The sequence below is a fragment of the Dromaius novaehollandiae genome, chromosome 1, assembly GCF_036370855.1.
Source record: "Dromaius novaehollandiae isolate bDroNov1 chromosome 1, bDroNov1.hap1, whole genome shotgun sequence".
Classification (NCBI taxonomy): domain Eukaryota; kingdom Metazoa; phylum Chordata; class Aves; order Casuariiformes; family Dromaiidae; genus Dromaius; species Dromaius novaehollandiae.
In genome coordinates this window covers 176894976-176918456 of record NC_088098.1, presented here as the reverse complement: position 1 = coordinate 176918456, position 23481 = coordinate 176894976, and the positions used below count along the sequence as shown (strand labels likewise).

The 23481-nt window shown below is 34.7% G+C and overlaps 1 protein-coding gene across 1 annotated transcript in view; it reads right to left on the bottom strand.

Annotated features, from left to right (window-relative positions):
• The window catches only part of KLHL1 (kelch like family member 1), a 257056-nt gene that overhangs the window by 104311 nt on the left and 129264 nt on the right, over positions 1–23481 (bottom strand). The window contains exon 5 of the mRNA XM_026120882.2: positions 12078–12290. Within this exon, the coding sequence (XP_025976667.2) occupies positions 12078–12290 (213 nt within the window). The remainder of the gene's footprint in view (positions 1–12077; positions 12291–23481) is intronic.

Sequence of the window (23481 nt, the reverse complement as noted above, 5' to 3'; positions counted from 1 at the left end):
AAGAACAGCCTTACGTCAAACTTGAATATTTTCACTTAAATTAGACTTTATAGATAAAAACAATAGTATACTGAGCTAATACAATTAACAGCATATTGAATGGCTATCTCTGTGTGAATATATTTGATCATGCTTCAATTAATTCAGGATTCCACCTAAAAGAATACATCCATGTCTTTCCTCTGGGATTTAAATGATGGCTGGTATGAACAAGACTTTTGGTGTAGGCAAGGTTATTGCGTAGCCATCAGCCATTGTTAAAGACTTAAATTAAAATGATGGAAGATAATTTAAATGCTAATCTCACTAAGAAGGATTAAATCAGGAATAACAGGCAGAGTTTCAGATAAACTGTCCTTTTATATCACTGTAAGTCTAGTTAAAATTAGCTAGAAAAGAATGAGTGATGTTTTTCATGTTCTAGCAAATAAGCCACTTGAAACAACATTCTAAATTCATAAATTAAAAACTTTTTACAAATCAGATTTCTTTCTGTAGAAAATATATCCCAGTTCTTTCTAATTCCTCCCGTTTCGCCTATTTCAGTTGAAATTTTACAGCCCATTTTATGACCAGTTCCAGTAATCCTAAATATCCTCACTGCATGGTTTTTGCATGAAGGTTTCAAAATGTTTGAAAAAAATGAATAAATGCATTTCACAATCAGGAATTCTCCATTACTATGGATTAGTCCGCAAATCACCAAAGGTAGAAAAGAAACTGAATTATAAAATTAATAACAGAAAGGTACTGGAGAATGGAAGTAAAATATGGTTTGTCTCTGTCGATTACACTTTAATTTTCCCTCTTATAACTTCAAGTGAATTTTCTGCTGAACGGCTATATTAGAAAAAAACAGATTTAAGTAAGGGAGAGTTATGGCTTTCTTGACAACATAAGGTATTAATTTAAATGTCTATGTTAGGACTCTAAATGGTTTCCACTAATAATAATATTAACTTTCTTCTCAAGTAAAATGAAAGAGATATTTCAGTCATCAGTATTATTTTCTAATAAGGAAAAATACATCAAAATATTTCTATAGATATAAAACTAGTTATTCTTGTGAAATAATAAGATAACAGGAGCAAGAACAGCAGCACGTTTGCATTATTTACATGAAAACTGAAAGCATTTTGGGCTATTGACTGTTATTGGAGTGTTTAAGACAAACATTCGGAGAATAATGATATATTCAGAATAAATAAAAGCTCTTAAAAATTAAAATAACTATATACTTTGAAGTGAATACAAAGATAAGACACAATGATTGTTTTTTTAAAAAAACACATTACTTTAGTGTTTAGAAAACAACATCAAGAATGATACATTACTTTGAAAATTGGGGCAATTTTGTAGATAACCAAATGACTTAACTTTGTGTAGCACAAGATACCAACTTCAGGGATTGCATAATTGTGAATTTAATAGAACTATATTTTACTATTTCTTATAATCATTACTTATAAATTTTTGCACTTTGAAGATAGGCCAAGGTATTGCCAACAATGTCATTCTTCATCCAGACCTTGATATGCAATTAGATTTGAACTGAAGTAGATTAAACACTTAAAAATTCACTCACTGTCTCCTTTTATTCTTTTTAAAAACACAAAAGTTACGATATTTTCTGGACTTTTAAATGTAAAGATCACAAGCTCAAAAATTGATTATGCATGCAGCTAATGTGTAAACTCCATTTCTAAATCCCATTTGATCCAGCTGAACCTTAGCAATATTACTTAGAGACCTTTTTGTTTTGCTAGAAATTGTATAAATTGTGCAAATTGCAAAATAATCATCTCTGTTACTCGTTTGACTGTTTTGTAATTAGGGGCCCTAAACTGAAATTTAAAAGATAGTTTATATCTAGTTTATCTCTCTGAACTCATAGAGTTTTTAGGAAAACCATTCCAATATACTGTCTTAGAAACAAAATCATGAAAAATATTTGCAATGAATATTTTCTCCAATTTAGCATTTTTCATTTTGTTTTGTTTTCTATTGTTTTGCTTCAGATCAGCAAACATTCAGGGTCTGACTGGAATTCTTTCTTTCTTATTCACTTTTAATTAATGGTTTAAGTAAACCTCTTCTAGTTCAGAGATTATATCCAAGAATTTCTGTGCAGTAACAGCTTGAATAGATGAAATTCAATATCTTTGTTGCTCATTATTTATAATATATTGTTATTCTCCAACAGGCTGACAAAGAGACTATACTAAATCCCCCAGATTTCTATATTCTCAGAGAGAGGATATTTTCTCCTTAGCAATAAGCGACAAGAACTTAAAGATCTTTAGGAAACTAAACCAGTTCTTTCTTGAAATATAAGGCTAATCATTAGAAGTCTACATTAAGATTTATTCCCTAGACAGCAGACTTTCATGAGGTTGTGTGCAAGTCTATGATCTGTGCTTGCGCGCAGGTGATAATATACTGCAAACAGCACAATCAGATAATATATTGCAAACAGTCTTGGACTGGAGTTTTGGAAAGAAATCTAGTGTTTTATGACTAAGAACTGAACTCTGACATCTACCAGGCCTTTTCTTTTCTTTTTTTTCTTTTTTCTTTTTTTCTTTTTCTCTTTTTCTCTTTTTTTCTTTTTTCTTTTTTTCTTTTTTTTTTTCTGTGATCATAGTTGCTGGTAGTGGAAATGTGTTTAGTGTTTAACTGAAATGTAATTTCAGCTTTTTCCCCACACATAAAAAATAATTTCATATTCAGGGGAAATCTTAAATCTGGCTTTCTGCCTTTTACTTATAATCTTGAGTCCTCCCTGTCCCCCACACCAGTGTATAAAAGAATTAAAAAAATATATAGCACAGATGAAGTTTGTTTTCTTTAACCTACCATTGGGTTACCAAAATGAATATGTTAGGTAAACAAACAATCACACACCCACGCACACACATTCTCTGAGGTTTTGCATTTATAGTATAAAAATGAAGAAACTGATTATTTTTTCCCACTCTATTGAATAAACTAAGTAGTGGGATGGGAATATTCATTGGTAGCATCTGTGATAAGTAATTAAACTGTGGTGTTGAAACTACTTTCACAACATTAACACATCCCCAAAGATTATGATTTAATGAGCCCATTTATTAAAATCTTCAATATTATTTTGTATAAGTGGTCCCTTGTTGTCTTTTATCACACTGTTCAAACTTTAGTTTTAACATCATTCCTAAATACGTCCACTCTTTTGGCACACACTGACTTTCCTTGGTCTAAATAGTACAACTGGGTATATCTTTGCAAATGGTACTAATTTGACCAATTTACTTATCATCCCTGTGTATTACAGATTAAAATGCTTTTCAATTTAGGAAAATAGGAATTGACTTTTTTTTTTTTAATCTGATGAAACAACATCTGCCTCCAACAGTGACCTTTGACAATGATTTTATAAATCAGTGTATTTTATATATATTTAAAATCTAATTGCTATTAACAGAAATTCTCTCAGTTGTGCATACTAGTCCTTCAAAGCACTTTGCAGAAATTTGCACACGTGACATTACATATATTTAAGATACAATCAACACTCCTAAAAATCCAGTCCTCAATGTTAAAATGATCAAAGCTATATCTTAGCATCCTTTACTGAGTTAAGACTTACTCCATATTTAAGTCAGTTTAGGTTTTTTCCCTGCAGTTCTAAAGACGAAAGTAATTTGCTAAGATCAAACTATACTATTTTTACGAGATCAAGTTCTCTACATCAAGTTTTGTATCAGTATTTGTATCAGAGATTCATTCAAAGAAAGGCTTTAAAGAAAGGATGATTAACTTGTACAAACTAGCTCTCTTCCCACAATAAGGGATTTAGGGGCATGAATGAAAAGTAAAAAACTCAAGTGCAAGCTTTCTCTATAATTAATTATACAGATTCAGAGATCTACATTTGACCTCATCATCCTGGGATGTAGTAAATGGAGAGAAGAAAGTTGATTTATATCATGATAAATCTTTTAATGAAGTAAATGCCTATCTCAAATGCTAGACATTTGTATTCTAGATATCTAAAGTTAGGTGAGATGACTATGTCCAAAAGCCTTACATTTTTTTTCCTCTCTAATCCCTGGGGGGGAAAAAAGTAAAATATATTTCTTAATTCTGAGGCTATGCATATTTTGCAGTAATGTTAAAGTACTACTTAAGAAATAAGAAAAGTTCTACAGCTCAGAAAGTGTTCATAAGGAAGACAATCATTAAAGAAGTCACATTAAAAATAAAATAAAATATACTAGCATCAGCAAAAAGCTTGAGATATGACAGAATATTCTTATTGTCTGATCTTTTTCAGTTCACAGATAGTTTTTTTATTGGAAACTCTTCTGAATCAAATTCTTTTTTTTCTTTTAAAAGTGATGATAAGTAAATTAGAATAGAAGATTAAACAAAAGCATGACAAATGCTAACTAATGGAATACAAATGATATTCAGCCAATAACAAGTAATAGCTTATATTTGTAAATTACTATTTTCTTTTTTAAACTGCAGTTACTAGTCTACCAAAATTGATGTTATTTTGATACCACTCCTATAAAAATTTGAGTACAAATAAATGGAGCACAAAAGGACAACTTTTTCTTTAAATAATGTTCTTCTGTTTCAAATGTGATCTCTAGGCCTTAAAAACACTCAAAAAGATTGAATAAATAATAAAAAAAACTCATATAGAAATGAAAATATTTGTAACTTAAAATACCTTTTCTTTAGAGAGCATTTCAAGGACAAGTGTGACATATGAAGAATTCTTTTAGTATATACGTAATCTCCAAAATGTTGCTGTCTCAGCAAACTGGAGAAGAAAACTTTTCTGATGATCTGTTTTTCTATTAGGGAGACTCCACTCAGGGGAAAAGGAAGCCTACAGAAACCAGCACTACCCTACACTTCCTGTCACTCTAGTTAAGTCTAAAACTAGCTGAGGTGCCTCCACACTGAACTATAGAAATCAATATGAGTATAAAATAAGTATACCTTGTATTAAATAGGTATGGAAGCGCTAACCTCTATAAATAGGTAGACTTAGACATCTGGGTTTGCACAGTATTCGTTATTTGCACGAGTTAGACCGTGCCTTGGGTTTCAGGGACTGCATGGCATGTGGTCCTACAGGTCCTTCTACATCATAGCTCCTGAGCAGGCAGGGAGAATCTGCCCCACTGGCAGATTTTAAAGTCTTTATGGTTTGCTGGGTTCTTGTAGCCCATATGGAAAGATCTTGCTACCTGTTGCTTAGGTGTCAACAAAATTGTGAACTCTGCAGACTGTTCTTCTCCTGTGATGCAATTTTTCTCCCCAATGTCTTCCCTGCCCTCTCTATGAGAAAACAGAGCCCACTAGTGTGTGATAAACTCCACAGAAAACAATTTAAAAAAACAGCACTTCTTGATTTTTGCCATTATTGCCACTAATGAGCAAAATATACTACTGGAGAACAAAACAACGCTGTTCACTATATACAGCGTAGTCCAAGTTTGAATGACACTGAAAGCATCTTGTACCTTTGTAAATGAAAACAGAGCAAGGACAACTCTAAGGGAAGATATATGTCTGACAAGGTGTTTAAATCCAGATTTCCAAAAATGGTCAGCTCCGTTTAGGAACATAAAAAGGAACATACAACGAAAGACTTTCGAAAGTACTTTGTACCCAACTGTTTTCATTAAAATTACTATGAGCAGCTGGGGGTGAAGCATTTTGGCAAGTCTTAGCATATTATGTAGCTGTCTAAATGACACTGGAGCTTTGTTGAAAGTCGTGCCTCATTTTCACTGCTGAGAGCTATGCAAGCTATTGTGGTGCAGTCTATTTGTGTGCTAAAAAATGGGTGCAAATCAGAGTCTGAACTGGAAAATAACATTAGGTATATCACTGTGATTAGATCCACTTCCACTGCATTTACCTGTACTAGTTTCATTGAATATACAGGATTTTCAGATATGAGTTATAATATGCTGGTATCCTAATGAGTAAAAAATTATTGAAAGGACTTTAAAATATATTGCCAACGAGAATAATAGAATAGGCATACACAGAGAGCAATTTTTGCAACAATCTGATCTAATCAACAATGTGACCAGCAATCCCTAAAACAGCAAAGATACAAAGGTGCCAAATAATGACTCTAAATAATGTGAAATAATGTGACCTTTTAAAGACATAGACAAGCAGGTGAAGCATGTCTCCTCAACCCAAAAGACATCATTTCTTGCAGAGAGTGCTATATCATACATTTCACAGAGCGTGCACTTAAAATGGTGTCATTTTGCAGGTGAAGGAAAGATAGACTCTCACCAAAGCTGTACATTGATTTTGACAGGTGACATTGATATAATCTATCAATAAATGTGTATTTACACATGAACACACTCTATACATGCTGAGAGGGACATTTATGAGAATAAAAATTTCACATAGAATAAACTAGTTTTCTGAGCAACAGAAGTAGAACTATTTTTATTAAAACATTCATCTGAACCTTTCTCAGTGCAAAGTTACTACAAAGAGAGGCAAGGTCTGTGTTTTCTATTAATCAGTGTCATTCCCAAATACGTTTATCAGCACATGCCAAAAATGTTTTACTAAAGTGGAGATCAATTTTTTTGCACTAAATGAATTTATCCTTACATTTTTAGTAGCAAGCCTTATATTCAGGATATCATGACATACTGAACACAATAAAAAGCCAGGTTAACTGAGTATAGGATAAAGAAACAGTAGTATAGCATTATGTTGCCACCACATTTTAATCGAACACTATTTCATTACAGCTTCAAAGTATTCAAATGAACTGCACTGAAGCAAAACTGCATTTCAAAATGAATGCCACACAATAACTCCACTGACAGTCTATCATTTTAGTTGTTTGTAAGTTTTCATATTGTCACTTATCTATAGAAGAAAAGCCAACTAAACTGAAATAGGACTTTTAGACTATTTCAGAGTTAGTTAAAAGACAAAAAGGATCTCTTCTGCACTGCAGAAGTGCACTTCTGCAGTGGGTGACACTGCATTGAATTATCACATCTTTTGTCAGATAAAATATCAGCTGACCAGATATATCCACAACTAGAGAAGTTGTTCAAATAAAAAGAAAAAAAAAAGTCTGCTTTACTGAAAGACATCAAGTGGATGTTCCATATAAGAAGAGTAGAGAAATGAGAACATATTTTGCCTGCACTGAATAATATCAAATAATTGTTGTTTCACAGGCAAGTGAAATTCAAGGTCCAGATTTCTCTTATGATAAGCTAATACAGGAATATGTAGATCACCCTAGAATCTTGTCTGAAACCTCATTTTAAAAGGACTGTGATTTTTTAAAAGTATTTAATGTATTTAATTTATTTTTATTTATTTTTAAGTTATGCAAAAATGCTAGGTAACATGTAAAAAAAAGTTATGTTTTTTTCTTCACTGATCTGAAGCTAGCTTTAAACTATGTCTCTGAAAATGATGCATGATCTTATCTGTCAGTAAGAAGAAAAAAAAGGCAAAATTCTATTACAGTGAATTTGTCAGAAGATAATCAGATTCCTCAATAGTGAGGAATTTCTCTCTCAATAGTGAGAGAAATTGTCATCTTGTCATACTTGCTAGCACTCCTAAGTTCATATTATTTTGATACAGGTCAACATTCAAATCCCCATCCCATAAAAAGAGCAAATGTTTAATCCAATTGTATAAAAACAAGCATCTAGCACCTTTGGAGATGTCACGTTATCTAAGAATCCACATGGGACTAGCAAATATGATACTGGATTTATGCGAGAACCCTTCCAGAAAACCGATTGGGAACCTGGTACTATGATAACCCAAGGCACCTCTCAAACAGCACTGGGTTCCTCTGTGCTGGAAGCTGCACTAATGCTAGACCTCCACTGCCTACAGTGGAAGTTTAGGCATCTGGCTAACGTGGAGAAGCCTAAAGGTATATGTGAATATGAAATTGAATCACACCTTTAGTTCTTTCAAATGCAAGTTACAATCTTGTGACATCTAATTCATTAAAAAATTATTGACAGAACTTCACAAATATGTTGTAGAGGAGATGATTGATAGAATATACGTACATCCTGAGCCTTATGGTCCATTCTGGTCCATGGTGGACCGTGACATAAGCAGCACTCTAAAAACCCTAGAACTCTAGTCAGGTATGAATTCATATCAGCTAGACTTCTTTAATGACATGAGCTGTTTAGAGAGCTGAAAGAAGGTGAATTACTTCACTTTATATTATCAGTCACGTTGCCTAGATGGAGAAGTTAGGGATTGATTGAAATATAGTGACACCTTGGATTTTTGTTAGACAAAGGCTCCTTCAAATTTTTTATCTAATCCAATATATATTAAAAAGGTCAGAAATGGATGAACCTCAATAAACCAATGACTGCTTAATTGTTTTTTAATCGCAGAATTATCTCTTTTCGAAATGCCAATTGAGCTGTGGAAGGAATTTACAAGTTTGCCTAACGATGGCAATTATCCAAGCTAGGATTTAAAGGACTTCTACTCAGGTGTTATATGCAAATTAATAAAGACAAAATCATATACTGCCAGATGTAATGTGTGTTTTCTGGGAGGATTTAGAAGCTTAGCATTTTCTACAAGCTCCCTATAAGCACCATAGAAATAAGCACCGAAGCCAGGTGGATCAGCTCACTTTCTTAGCCATGACTTTACAGGGTATTTAAGTACTTCACTTTAGGACTGGATTGTTTGTGCCCCTGGGCATCATTTAGATGCCTACATTAGTTACACTAGCTCTGAGCCATAGTGTCTTTAATACTCAGACATAATGCATTATTCTACTGCTGCCTTTCATGCTCAGACACTATGCATTATTCTATTGATGGCATTTGCAAGCCTTTGAAAGTGATCTTGTTAAAAGCTTTACAGAGGGAAAAAACAATAATATCTGTGCTTTATCCTATGCTATTTTTTAACTTTCTTACTTGACCAAAGATCTAATATTATAAGCAGGTGCAAAAACAGCCATTATAAACACAACATGCTGGTGGGGTATAAGTTGTCTTTAACTTAACTATTTCTGCAAGTAAATTTCTGTAATCTTTTTAGCATGCATGCCTTTGCTGAGAACCATTAAAATATCCTTAACATCCTCATTCTTTACTTGTCATGCTATTCTATGCACTCAGTATCTTGTGTAATTCCTAATGCTTGTCTGTAATTTTTTTTCAACAGCCCAAGTATCATTAGCACTTCCTCATAATCTTATAAGAAACACTGTAAAAAGTGTTTTGCCTAAGAGGAGGTGAACACATTCTCAGTTCATGCCATAGCCTCCACGTTAGCAGGTACTTTACACTGTGCACAGACAGGCAACAAAAACAATCAAGCTTTTCATCCAAGTAAATCAGTTGACCTCAGTGCTAGTAAACGTAGGGCTAGGCAGAGGCTCAAATATGCTGCCAAATTGCCAGAGTGTGTTTCATGGTACAACTTGAGTCAGGGGATGTGAGATTCAAGCACAGGAGAAGCCACTCTGTTTGGGGAGAGGAGGAGAGTAAGATGAGGAAAACTCAGTCCTATAGATACAAACTCATCTATGCCATTTGCCCTCAGGGCCAGAAGGCCCTAGCCTATTTATATATTAGGATAAATTTAGCCTTGGTGTTCATATGCTGGTCCACAGTGACTGAAAGGATGTAAGTTTTCAGTCCATTCCAATTGCAAAGTAAAATGTTTTTTATTTAGGATACCAGAGTTAAAATATATTAGTTTAAACAATAAAGAGTGAATCATAGTTACATGTTTCTTTCATGACTGCAGCGGTCAAGGGCACCTTTGTGTCAAGTACTTTTAGAGGTAACGAGATCTATTGTAGTTATGTGGCCATCCGCTTAGGGTTTAGATGAGCTCAAACTCCATGTTGACTGAAAGATTACAAAAACTCTAAAGTGTAAGTTCAGATGGTGCTCGAGCACCTTGGTAGTAAACACATTCACTTTGGAAACGAGTTGAGCAGTTCAAGATATTGCAGCACCTCAAAGACTGTTAGCAGTTCCTGCTGGAAGTAAATCACTAACAAATATGAAACCAGTAGAATTAAAAATAGGAGTTTTCAAAGCCAAAGTCAACCATTTTAGATTCAACAGTAGGTGGAGCTAGATCGAGACATTCTAGCAGACTGTTGCCTACATAGGATTAGGGATAGCTCAGATGATCCTTTCTGCTCCCTGAGCTGTGGGGAAGGTAATCACCATGGGTCATGACAGGCAGCTGGGAACCATACAATAACATCTTTAGCTGTTCCAGATGGATCTCAAAGGGGATATCTGTTTACACTTATAGATTCTCACCACCTATTATAAGAAAATAAATAAATCTTATTTATTACAACACAAAATATTTCCTTATCTTGATCAAGCCACCAGTCTTCCTAGTTGATTTGAATGAGGAAACAGGCAATGTCTTACTTTGTTTAGCAGTTTCAAGCAAATCAAAGGAGCAAATTAAAATAATTAAACTAAACTCTATGGCAACATTGCAGGTTCTATCATTTCAATTTCAGCTTCATGACACTTTCCTTTTATACTTTAATGTTGATTGATTGGTCCTAAATTATTCCTCTGAATTGTGAATTATATTGATATCATATTACTTGAAGACTGACAACAGTGCCAGTATCATTACTAGACCTTGAAAGTGAAAATAAGGTATCATAAGAACAAAAGCTATAAATTTAAACCTTCATTTTAAGAGGATCTCAGTACAATCTTTCCAATCTGTTAATAACTTTTGTAGTATATGACTGATTTTTTTTTAAATGAATTCAAAAGTTAGGAACCCAAATCTTTTTCTTCAGAAGTTCTATGATTAGCTTTTAATTTTGACCCTACTTCTCTCCAGAGAGCTTTTCAGATAATTTTCAGTGCAATGAAAATGATGAAATGTTTTATTTGATTTACACTTAAGTAAAAAACTTAGTAGGGAAAATTTCAACTCTTAATAATAAATAAATAAATTTCAACTTTCTATTCTCAATAACTCTCTTTTGAAATTTTAATTATATCTTAACTTTAATTTGCAATCTTTTTTTAATACTTTCTTAGCATTATTGCAGCTGATTCTTGCCTTACTAGTCACTGACTAATTCTCGGTGTTGTGATCTTTCCCATAAACACTTACATGTAGTCATCTAACTTCATTTAATCCTGTCTAGCTGAAAGGAGAATGATTATTTAGAGGTACTAAACAGAAGAAAATTACTATTTACTACTCTTAAAAAAAGAAGAATCTAAAGTCTGCATCATAGGACGACAGAAGTGTTGATAGGGAGGGATCTCCAAAGGACCTCTGGAGGTCATCTAGTTCAATCTCCCACTCAAAGCAGAACTAATGCCAATACTCCATCTGGTGATCCACAGCCTTATCTAGCCAAGTAACGAACACTCCCAACAAAGGTGATTCTGCAACCTGTGAACAATATGCTGCAGTGCTGCACTGCCTTCTAAGCGATTTTTTTCTCCCCTAATATCCAAACTAAACCATCCATACTATGGTACCCCTTCTTTTTTTACCCCTTCTTACATTGTGCGGTGCTCCTCAGAAGAGTTGTTTCAGCTATCCCTCATAACTACCCTTACGTAGTTTCAAGTTGCTAGTAGATTTATAGGTTGCTTAGCCTTTTCTTCAGCAGACTAAACAAGCTTTCATGCTTAAACATACTTTAGGTCCCTGACCATGCTGACAGTCCCTCACCGGACCCTCTCCAGTTTTTCCATATCCCTCTTGAATTGTGAGGTCTAAAACTGGAAACAGCATTCCAGCTGTCCTTCTTATCATATCATGACGTATGTAGTTACACCTCTTCAGGTTCAAAACTGCACTTCTTGTTGGGAGTCTCTTGGCCCAAACCTCAAATTTATTGAAGTCACTCTGGATGAAGTGTTAATTTCATAGTGTCTAATCCTAAATGGTTTTGCTTTTAAATATCCAGAGTATTCAGCAGCTGCTGATTCTAAACTGAGAGTTTTACAATAACAGTGATTATATTCATTTTCTTAAAAAAAAAAAAAAACAGCATAAATTACCTGTGGTGGAAGCAGTGGTAATCTTATGTAAGCAAGTAGCATACTTAGGTCACTGCATCGCCTCTGCATATCATACTTCACCCACATCATTAAGGCATGGAAAATGGTTTCTTCATCAGGAACATTGACGTCATCACTAGCAAGAAGTTTATGGAGTTCTTCAGCCGGTAGAAGTAAAAACTCTTGATTTCTTATAACTTCCATTATATTCTCCTGACAAGATGAAAATATTTTAGATTCATTAATATTGAAAGGGGAAAAAAAACCCATCTATTAAAGCTAAAAAATCCCATAAGATTGGGCAATAACTTTCATACCAAGCCCTCATACAATTCTTCAGGAAAAGAAAACAAAAATGATTAGATGAAACAGCTATAGTTGCAATTCATATGTGACTATGAAAAGAAAAGGAAGATTATATTGTAATATATTGCAATAAAGGAAGAGTTCATTAAATAACTATGAATGGAAAAAAATTTTATCTAAGAATTAATAAAGACTAGTGCAGATCTGCATATTGTTTGAATTTTTATAATCTCAGTCATATCTAAGCACATTCAATATATATTATAAATGTTTACGTGCATACAGACACATTTTTCTATAGTTTTTTTGATTCTCTATTTCTGTATTTTTCCTATCTATGATCTATGATCTATTTCCTAAATAGCTTGTTAGTCCTATACAGTTACATTATCAATAACTGAATGATGTTTGTCTGTACAAGGCTAAGAAGTTCAAGACCGTGAGTTTAGCATTATTTCCTGAATGTGTTTAGAATGGATTGTTACCACCCAGCTAGCACACAAAACATGTACAGCAACTAAAAACTCACTATACTGAAGTTTATAATAAAAATAGGAATAACAAAAATATTAAGCTAAATAAAAATTGTTAATTTAGTTGACTGAATCCTGAGGGCTTAATTAAGCAGTCTCTGAACTACCTACCCTATATGAACAGGGAACAAGTGAGAAGCATAGTTTTGCAAGGTTTCTTTCTCCAACTATTTATTTTAGGGTGCTTACATTCCCTCATTCACTTACAACTGTAGGAGGAGAGTGAAATAGGTATAAATTAGAGGCAGAAGACCCTTCTCTTGGAAAAAGAAAAATCTAAATTTGATATAAAACAAACAGGAAACCAGTAAAAAGTATTGGAGAGAGAAATGAGTTACAAGATCTGATAGGTAAAAAACAACCATGTTTTTGCCAAGGGTGTTTTGGAAGAACTTAAGGAAACTTAGAAGCAGGGAAACAAAAGGCAAGAGTTATGACAAAAAGACAGTCAAAGTCTTAAAAGGGAGGACAGGTAAATTGAGAGAAGTGGATAATTCCACTGTTACACTTACTCAATTCAATCGTTAAAATATCAAAATTCAAATTAATGCTTGTCTAGAATTGCTTATTTGGGTTTCGACTAGGAGAAAGACTGACTGTTCCGCTGGAGCTAAACCAGAACTTACCCAGTTCTTGCTGAAACAATGTAGATGGTACAGACAAAGTTGGTCCAAGACTTAAAACATCCGAATTATATTGGCACAAGCAAGTCACATATTGTCCTTTGTGCTTTTTTCCCATAATACAAGGAGATGATCATTCTAGTTCTCTAACATCATATACTTTGAAAGTTACTAATTAAAAGAACCTGTTAAAAAATGGCTATGCATTATTTTATATAGGATTGCAGATAGAAATGAATAATAAAGACCTGGGCATGACAAAATGATAACAGACTTTGAACTTCATTGAGTTGTGTAATATAATTGAACATGCCAGCACATGCATGCAAATAGAATAAATTAGCTAAAGCTGAAAGTGATGCCTATTATTAAGAATGTGAATACTTTTTCACATAAAACAACTTTTAATGATGCATAACCTTTTACCTCTACATATCCACCTATATAGGCATGCCAACACAGAGACAATCAAAGGTTCACAGTCTATATTAATTGTGTTGTTATCTTTAAACAACTGATATTTATATCCAAAGATGACTCCTCTTTTTTTTTTAACATCACTTGACTAAATGTCAAAAGGTACCTAAAAGATAAGATTTTTATGGCCTGAGATTTTAATCCGTTGACTTCCATTATAGTATGTTTAAATTGTTTGACTAGAATGTTGTGTAATAGTTTGGAAATACAGGCGAAAAAGTTTGCAGTCACTTAACCACAAGTTGGCTTAATTTATTTTAATTAAAAAGCCATAAAACTCAGAAAATTTCACTGCACTTCTCAATAAAATGATTTATAAGCCAAAGTTTAATTAAGTCTGGTTAAATTGACATTAAATCTCATTATGAAGAAAATAAAACTCTACTTGTTAATTGGGACCAACATCAAACTTTGTAACAGTATATTAATCCAATGATCTAATATTCTTGCACAGCATTGTGATGGTAGAATACATTTATGAACTCACAGAACTTAATTAATTCTGGGTAACACTTGGAGCAGGGGCTCTGAATTCAGAATAACAATTTTGGGTTTGATATCTTTCATCATTTTTAATTGTGTTTTCATTTGGATATTTGCTTATATATTTAAGGATAACTTATTCCAGTCTCTGTATTGATTAACCAGTGACTGAAAGCAAAAACCATCAAAGTTTTCAGATAACATATAGGAGTTTTCAAAGTTGACAGGTACCACACAGGCAAGTGTGGGGCTGCAGACAGTGCAGCCCATGGAAGAGGGGTTTGCTCTGGGGTGCTCCCAAGAGTTAACAAACCCTGGGTGCATTATGGCCTGCGCCACCACACTGTGAGGCTGCTGCAGCCTGAACACACCTTCTGATGACCCCATGACTGACAAGTCCAGACAAGGGAGAAGTGACACCACAGACCCACACCATAGACATCCCTTCCCCACAGAACGACCTGCAAATGGGTGCATTGCTACCCACCGAGCAGGGCCAAGCAGCTACTGATGCATGTGCTGGTATTGACCAGAGCCATGCAGCCTTGCCATGGCTGTGGGCTGGTGCTGTTCTGACTGGGTATAAAAGTGACTAAGCCACGTAAGTTTGGTGTGGACTCAGACCCATGGTCAGCTGGCCTGCGGACCCGAGGATCCACCTATCAGCAGGGATGCCCCTGATATCAACAGTGTGGTGAGGAGAAACCGTGGAAAATTAGACCGGAGGGGAGGCCCATAAGAGATTAGAGCAGTCGCTATACCGTGCACCCACCATTGAACTACAGAGGTCTGATATGTATATATATTTTCAGTTCTGATCTATTTCTAGCTTTACCATACTTTTAACTTTGTTATAACCTCTTCTCTTTAATGCATTCTCACAGTCGACAAATGATGGTCTCTCGAGTTCAGTGCAACTAACGTTGGACTCCCAAATAATCCTGGATGCCCCTCCGGGTGCCTCACTAAAGCCTGAATACCTTGTTCTAAATGCCTTGAATTACACTAGTTTTCATGTGACCCAGGGCTGGGTATCCCAGGAACTACTATTTTTAAAAATCTTCATATAACTGCAGCTGATATATATCTAAAATATAACAGCAGTAAAACCCAGGTTCTTCAGTGGTTTTTATTTTTGCATTTTAGGGAGCCTGATACAAAAGATGTCTCTAATTTTCCACTGGATAAAATTTGCAGGGTAAATGGAATAACTTTATAAATTCTACTGGAATTAAGGTGCAAGGTAGTCATTGAGCTACTTGATCCTGCTCTGCTGAAGTGGTTTGAGTAATGCTTAGGTCCTCAGGGCCCAAGAAATTTTAATTTTGAGAATAAAGGCGCACAGAGTTTGGGCATCTCCAGGTTTATGTGACAAACGTATATGAGTTTTCAGGACCTGTAATTTCCAAGTCTGATCCCTGCAGAGCTTTGTAGATCTGGACTTCAGTGTTTCATAAGAGATGAACTGGCCTGTAACTAATACTTCTCCTGCATGGGTCATTCACCTAGCCTTTTCCTCAAGCAAGAATTGTAATGCTTTAATTAAGTAGTGGATTTTTGCTTTTAAATTAGAAAAGGTAACATCTAGTGGAACGTATGAGTCTCTGAACTCACTCAGAGAAAGTGATGTCTCATTTGGCTGCTGTTCCACTTTCTCAAAATGATCATACAATAACTGATGTCATGGGGGTCGGAGCCTTTCCATGTCAGAAGTGTTTTACTTTTAAACCTTTTCAGCAACACACAGGATTAGACCATAAAGTAGTAGCAGAGCAAACTCATGTAAACAAAATATGTCTATATTTAAAGGTAAATAAGCAAGTATCTCAACATCTTAATTGTGCATCATAGGAACATAAATGATCTAAGGAAATTAAAGTATTACCACATGGTATTTAATAAAAATGAATCCTTATAATTATGTTACCTATACAAGTGAATTTGATTTTTTTTTTAATCAAGATTTGTAATGATCATTTTTTCATGTGGGATCAAATTATTTTGCAAAAATCAGTTGTCATTGATATATATGTCACTGATTTTACTAATTAGCATGTGTGCAGTTGTAAGGAAGATCGTGAGAGTAATTTCCTCAATATTATAATAAATATGAAATAATTTCATTCCTTGGCCAACAAAGAATGCCAAACTCTGAATGTGCCAGTTAGAATCTGTTGCATCATGAAAGAGGTGTTCTGAAATTAAAATGCTTAGCAGGTATTTTGGTTTTGGATGAAGGAGTCTCATTTCAGTTTTGTATTTTATTGATTTTGATGCTGTAGCCTTTCCAATGCAAAAATGATAGATGCATTCAAGAATACTGAAGAAAAATATCTGTACACTAGAGTTTCCCTTAAATAATAACTGAATAGTGTCAATGAACATTTTAAACCCATGCTGATTTTGATTAAAAAGCTAAGTTTTCAAAAGAACATTTAAACAAATGAACAGATAGTGCCTCTGATTTCTACATTAAATCATGTAGTTTATTTGCTGAAGTGCTAAAGACCTGAAAATCAATTTTGATTTTGGCCAAGGCCCAAACTATTTCAGTCTGAAATGGTTGCTGTAGCACTACATAGAATTCAGTTCTCTTGCTTTGTGTGCCTGTTTCCCTATCAGCTGTGTATCATGCAAGACTGCATCACTTCTTTTCAGCATTGCCAAGAACTACCTACCTATGCAAAGACTGTGCTGTCATGTATTTTCTTTCCTAAGAAGAATGGGTTTTTCAAGTTCTTGAACTGTAACTCCCATTAGACAAAGAACCAGTATTTATTAGCATGCATGTGGTCTTTCTCACCAGCCAAATTCCGAATCTCATCAGAGAGAGCTCTATCTGCCTAAATACTTACATGTTTCTTCCAGTACCAGATGCTGGCCTGATATGGCCATCACTAAAGAGATATGAAGGCTGGAAGGTTCAAAGAATGGGCAGTCAGTGGAAAGCATTCTTAAGGCTGTATGCTCCTCTGAGCTGTGTCAGTGGGAAGAGAAATCAGCAGCTGCTGCTATTTGGGGAGAACAGATGAAAGGCTGAAGAAAGAATAGACTGTGACTATGGATATTTGCTCACACAGCATACTGAAAACTAGAGACACTTCTAGATGACAAAGAATACCAGCATCTAAATACTTCCTTTTTTTTACTTGCAATTTTTAAATTAAATATTTATTCCAAAATTTTAGTTTTTTAGGAGATGACTGTGCAGAATTAGCAAGATCGCAGTCTAATTCAGTGCCAGTATCCTGTGGCATTCTGGTATTTTCACAGCCTGTATGCATTTTGCAGCCTATTGGCCATAGACATTTCCAGTTATGACTGTTCGTCATAATAAATTGGTGAAAATTTTCAAGTTAGTGTTCTGAAAACTTGCATGTTTACCTAGCTGTGTTAATCTAGTTATTTAGTTGGTCAATGTTTATTTTCTGTTTTGCCAAAAGATCTTGGCTCACTCATGCTGCACATGTTCTTGTTAACAGCTAGAGAGATCCAAGAAGCCTGTACACGAAGCAGAGGTAACTTGCTAAATGGATGAGGTCCACTACACTTCTTGCTCCCCCTGCCCTCGACAGTCTTCCAACACTGTTCTGAAAGGACAAGAATTCCATCAACCATGAATATCCTGTGTCCTAAATCCCACTGCATGCATAATTTGTTCTTGGCAGCATGGTGTAAAAAACAGAACTCTAGTAGCCTACAAACCACTTCTTTTATTTTGTCTGGAGCAGCTGTGATTGTGGCCAGGAGTGGGAGCTGTGACTTATGGTATCTTTTGCAAGGGAAGTAAAGGCATTACTCCACCCTTCTTTTTTCTAATGTTGGTTTCCCCTCCCAAAATAAAGTATTAAGGAACTAGAAAGTGCAATTTGGGGAAAAGGGAACCTTTGTGTTCTAGTGACTTAACTTGGCACAGACTTATGCATTTGCTATAGGAAGGATTTTCAGTGCAATTTCAAGAAAACAGCAGTACTATGATTGATCCAAAGGTGTCATTTGAGATTGACAAGTCTAAGAATGGCAAAAATGGAGACTCACAATGCAAACTACCACATCAGTGCAGTACTGCAAAGTGTAGATACAGACATCTGTATCAGTCTTCTCAAGTATTTACAATGTTGTAAAGATTCAAAAATCATTGATCAAAAGAAAGATTTTATTCAAGGATTTTTTTGTCCCTCCTCACACAGCCATCTCCACTTTGGTCCAAGGCACTCCTCTACCTGGGACAAGAGCCCTGCTCTGATGACTGTCTTGTTTTTATTATACTCGTATAAGTTGTTCCCAAAGCACTCTCCAAGTATCAAAAATATCAGCTGCTCTCACTTTTTAAAATGGTGCTGTTTGCACAGCAGAAATGCAGCCTGTCTCATCTGGATAACAATTAAAATTTTCTGGGCTTAAATGACATCACTCCAGGAAAGTAGTCAGCATGACACTCTCTCACTGTCCTAGCATGACTTTTCTTTCTTCCATAGCCTGCTCCAGTGAGTATGTTTTGTTACAAGTTTCCCCCTCCACAGCCATCATCCAATTTAACAGTCTGGCCACAGCGGCTTCCCCAGTTTGTAAATAAACCATTCCATAACTAGTACCCTTGTGGGAGGAGGAACAGAACTATGTTGTATCCCAGGAGGGCAGGAGGACATGAGGACCATCACTTACATCTCCATTTAGGGCAGGCAGGATAATAACTGGTAAAATGATGTGGTTAGGGCATATGGAGGAGGGATGTCTTCCACTAAGAGGCCTATAAGCACACCGCAGAGCTTCTGACCATTGCTAGAACACTCTCCATGAACACATTAAAACTCGCTCAGGATGGGAATGTATGTGCATGCTCATCCTGCAGCGAGCGCACCAAGAACTAGTCCATACTGATTGAAGCAGCCTTGATGGCAGACCATATTGGAGCACTTATGACAGTGGCCAAGAGTGGGAGTTGCCACTTATGGCATCTTAAGCAAGGGGAGTAGAGGCAATGTAAGGACTAGAAGAGGCAAAAGCAGCAAGATAAGCCTTGTTAGGCATTGCGTTGCTTAGCAGAAGTTACATGTATGTCTCAAGCTCTTAAGTAACTCTCTGTGCACGAGAGTGGTGTGTGCTGGAGGCCTGTGGATGAATGAAACCAGTAGGTAATTGTTTCAGGCATTGTGAGTTTACTCCACTCATTATGCAGAATCCACAACTAAGGAGAGTTTTAGCCTTCAGCTAGACAGATGTGAGTCAGTTTATGTCATTTGGTCTCTGAATCATATCTCGGCCCTAGCTTGGATATAGAAGAGCATAAGGGTAAACTTTAAACAGATATGTCAAGGTAAACACATACTTTTTATGTCCTTATAGGGCCTCAGACTTGTTTACTCTGCTTAGCAGGCCTAGACAGAAAAATGATTTCTTCTCTGATTTATTTTGTTTATTTTGTTTCTATTCTTTTTGTTTCTATGCTTTTGTCTTACTTTATCTTTTTGCAAGGGGAATTATATTTTGGATAAAAAGTAAAGTAGAATGCAACAAGCAATATGTGCTGAAATGCCAAAGAACAGTTTAAGCTGGAGGACAATGCTGACCTAAAAGCAAGCTTGTATAAACCAACCTGGAATAAATGAAAGCTGTAAATTAGAAAATTATTTCTTACTATTAAAGCACAAAGCTCTAGAAAAGATATCTAGTGGGGTGAGGAAGGAATAGATCTATTAGAACTGATATTATAACTTAAGATGCAGTTTATGGAAGAGATTATATGATGTGTTTTCCCATGGCAGCAACGGACTGTCTATTGGGATCCCTTTCAATTCTATTTTAATCCAGTTACACTTTTGTTGAACCTAATAACATCTGATTCACTGAAGAATACCTCCAATAAAGGCATCATCTCAAAGACATTTGGAGATGAATAATTTGCCACTTTTGCAGTAGCTTTCACAAGTAATCATCCTCAACATTAAAATGCATGTCTAATTTCCCATTTGAACTTGTCTGTCTTCCACTCCACATACTGGTTCATATTATAAACTTCTCTGTCTGATTAATGAGCTCATTAGCACCAAATCTTGAAAAACTTAAAATAATCTCTTGGGTTTTTAGTAACTCAGAGGGGCTGAGTCGTTATCACCTTGTTTTTACAACTTATTCACAATAATACTACATAGAATGGTACAGGAGTGAAACAGGATACTTAATCATTAATACTGTTCCTTGCCGCAGCACCTGTGAATTGACTGGTGATCGCATAATCATATACTGACCAACCCTGACCCTGCTTAGGGTGTGAAATGTGATGGAATACAGCACAAAATGAAGTCTGAATGCATATGCAAGATCATACCTATTAAAAAAAAAGTTTCTACTTTTATAAAGGGCTAATAAATACTGTAATTAAGATAATATTCCAAATGACAATTGAAACCTCAGTCAAAGCATCACAGTGAACTCTTTCCTTATATTCTTGTGCTGAAAACCTGAACTAAAAATAAGTAGCCATTAAAATGAAAATGCATCTAAAGAACAATGTGTAATTGTATAATCATAGAAGAAAAATGCCTCATTGTATTACTCTCCATTCCACACTACAACGATTCACAACAACAGCCTTTCTTCTTTTTCCATTAGCTGTCGCTAAGCATATGCATTCTGTTGCAGATACGATGTATGTTGTTGGAGAATGGTTCAGTTATGGTTTTGTTTAAAGAGTGAAATGTTTAAAAAAGGTTACTTTACATTAGTATTCCAGATTTAGTGGTCATTCTAACTGCAACTAAATATTAAAAAATTATCACAGCAAAGACAGGAAAATTTAGCATTCATGATTAATTTATAGTATATCTTTGTATTGAAAAAGTATATACCTTCCCTATCAACAACAGTATCCCAGAAAACAAGTAGCCCATCACAGGAAAAATATATAGTTCACGAAATAGCTAAATACTGTGCTGCTCTTTTCTCACACTTTTTTTTTTTTTAATTGTCAGAACGATAAACTACCATTCAACTAACACTGGACATAATTTGAAGCACTGCTGAGAGTCTTAATTAGCATGAAAGACGAGAACCTACTCTAAATTGGAAAAACATTTGAACAGAAAAAGGATTTTGAGAGTAGAACCACCTTTCCTCATAAAGGGGGCTTTCAAAGAATTCCACTCCATAAGCAGGTTTGAAGAAAGTAATATGGTAATTACTCTCTGACAGCACTTATAGTCCTCAAGCACATCATGAAATCCAGATTAATTCTAAAGACAGAGTGTTATGGTAAAAAGTTAATTAGCATAGCCAAACACAAGTATATCCCTCCTGCAGACAACAACTTTTTTTCTGCATTATTTCAGAATACAGAATAATTCACACAAAGACATCTGATCATCAATACTGGTGCTTTCTATATCCTTTCCACCAAAATAACAGTATATATTACAATGTAAAATAACCACTGTATTAGACCTTAAGTGGTTTGTCAAGATACAAGGCCACTGAAAATTTGTGACATTAAGTTGCTGTCTTTGATAGAACACTTAAAAAGTTAAACGAATGCTGAAAATATATTAACATACTGTGTGAATCCCAAAAGACAAATTTCAGACTAAAATGAAATTGTAAAACATTTGTCATGCTGCACATTACATTGATTAAACTGACAGATACTCTTGTTTTATTGGTGCTTTGGAAATTATAAATTTGGAAGGAACAGTCATTATGCTTCACTCTGTCCAAGACCCTGCATGTTACCATTCAATAATCTCATGCTGTCAACTAACTATAACATGCAATAATTTCTTAGTGTCAGTTCTTTACTGTGAATGGAGAGGAGATGAAGAGGACTTTATAGCCTTGTCTAACTATTTTTTTCATTAACTTGTCTTCAAATTCAAACATAATTCTTACTCTTTCTATTCACTTCTTTTTTTCTTTTTATTAAATCCGATGCTTCAAAATCATCTGTATTGTTTAAACAACAGTCTGAGGCAAAATGGGCACAAACTCAATTTCCGAAGCTATGTTGCTACAAACCCTTTGGTCCCTTACATAATTAAACTTTCCTGTAAAGTATAAAAAGATTTCTAGACTAAATATCACTCAGCTAAAATTTTCTCATTTCTTTCTTTTTCTTTTTATGTTTATCAACACAAATAGATAGCACACCTCTTATGGAAATAAACAGAATGCTACTGAATAAGAATTTATACCTAAAATTATGCTGCCTAATGCATGACTTTAAAGCAGAAGATAGTCAAAAACATTCTCTAAAATAAAGGAATATGTATAAAATAACATTGGTGGATGGATCAGTGGATTTGCTAAAACTTTAAGAGTGGATCGCCTGATCCATTAATGCTTTAGCAGCTACTAATACTATTAAAAAAATATGGCATTTATTCAAGTAAGATTATTGATAACTGATGTAGTCTTGCAAAGAGTTTAGGTACCTAGAAGTTATTTTGTGTTTAAGCTCTCATAGAACATAAAAAATACCTGTGTGATTTCACAGCAAACAAAGGTTCACTTCTGGCCAGTGACCAGATATAATTTTGACAGTGATTAGAAAGGTGTATATACAGCAAAAGTTTAAAGGCATAAATATAAAATATTGTATCTTCTTCGTGTACCCTAGATTTTGGAAACTGTGATTTTAAGGACTCTAAGGATTGTGCAAAAGGCTCCTTATATTTAGAAGCCCTTTGTGGACTTTTCTTCCATTAATTTATGTAGTAGCATTTTGAATTCATTTATAGGTTTGGCCTCCAAATAATCCCTTGAATTAATTACATACTTAAGCACACATCTGTGAAAGAAAAATATTTCCTTTTGTTTGCTTTTAAATCCACTCCGCAGTTTTGTTTCATGAACCTCAATTCTTGTCCTGAGGGAAACAAAATCTCTTGTTTCCCCTTTCCCTGCCATTTATGGCATATGTCTCTGTTATAGCCTCTCCAGTAGTCATGTTTTCACCCATATCAGAAAAATAAAATTCTAATCCATCTAATC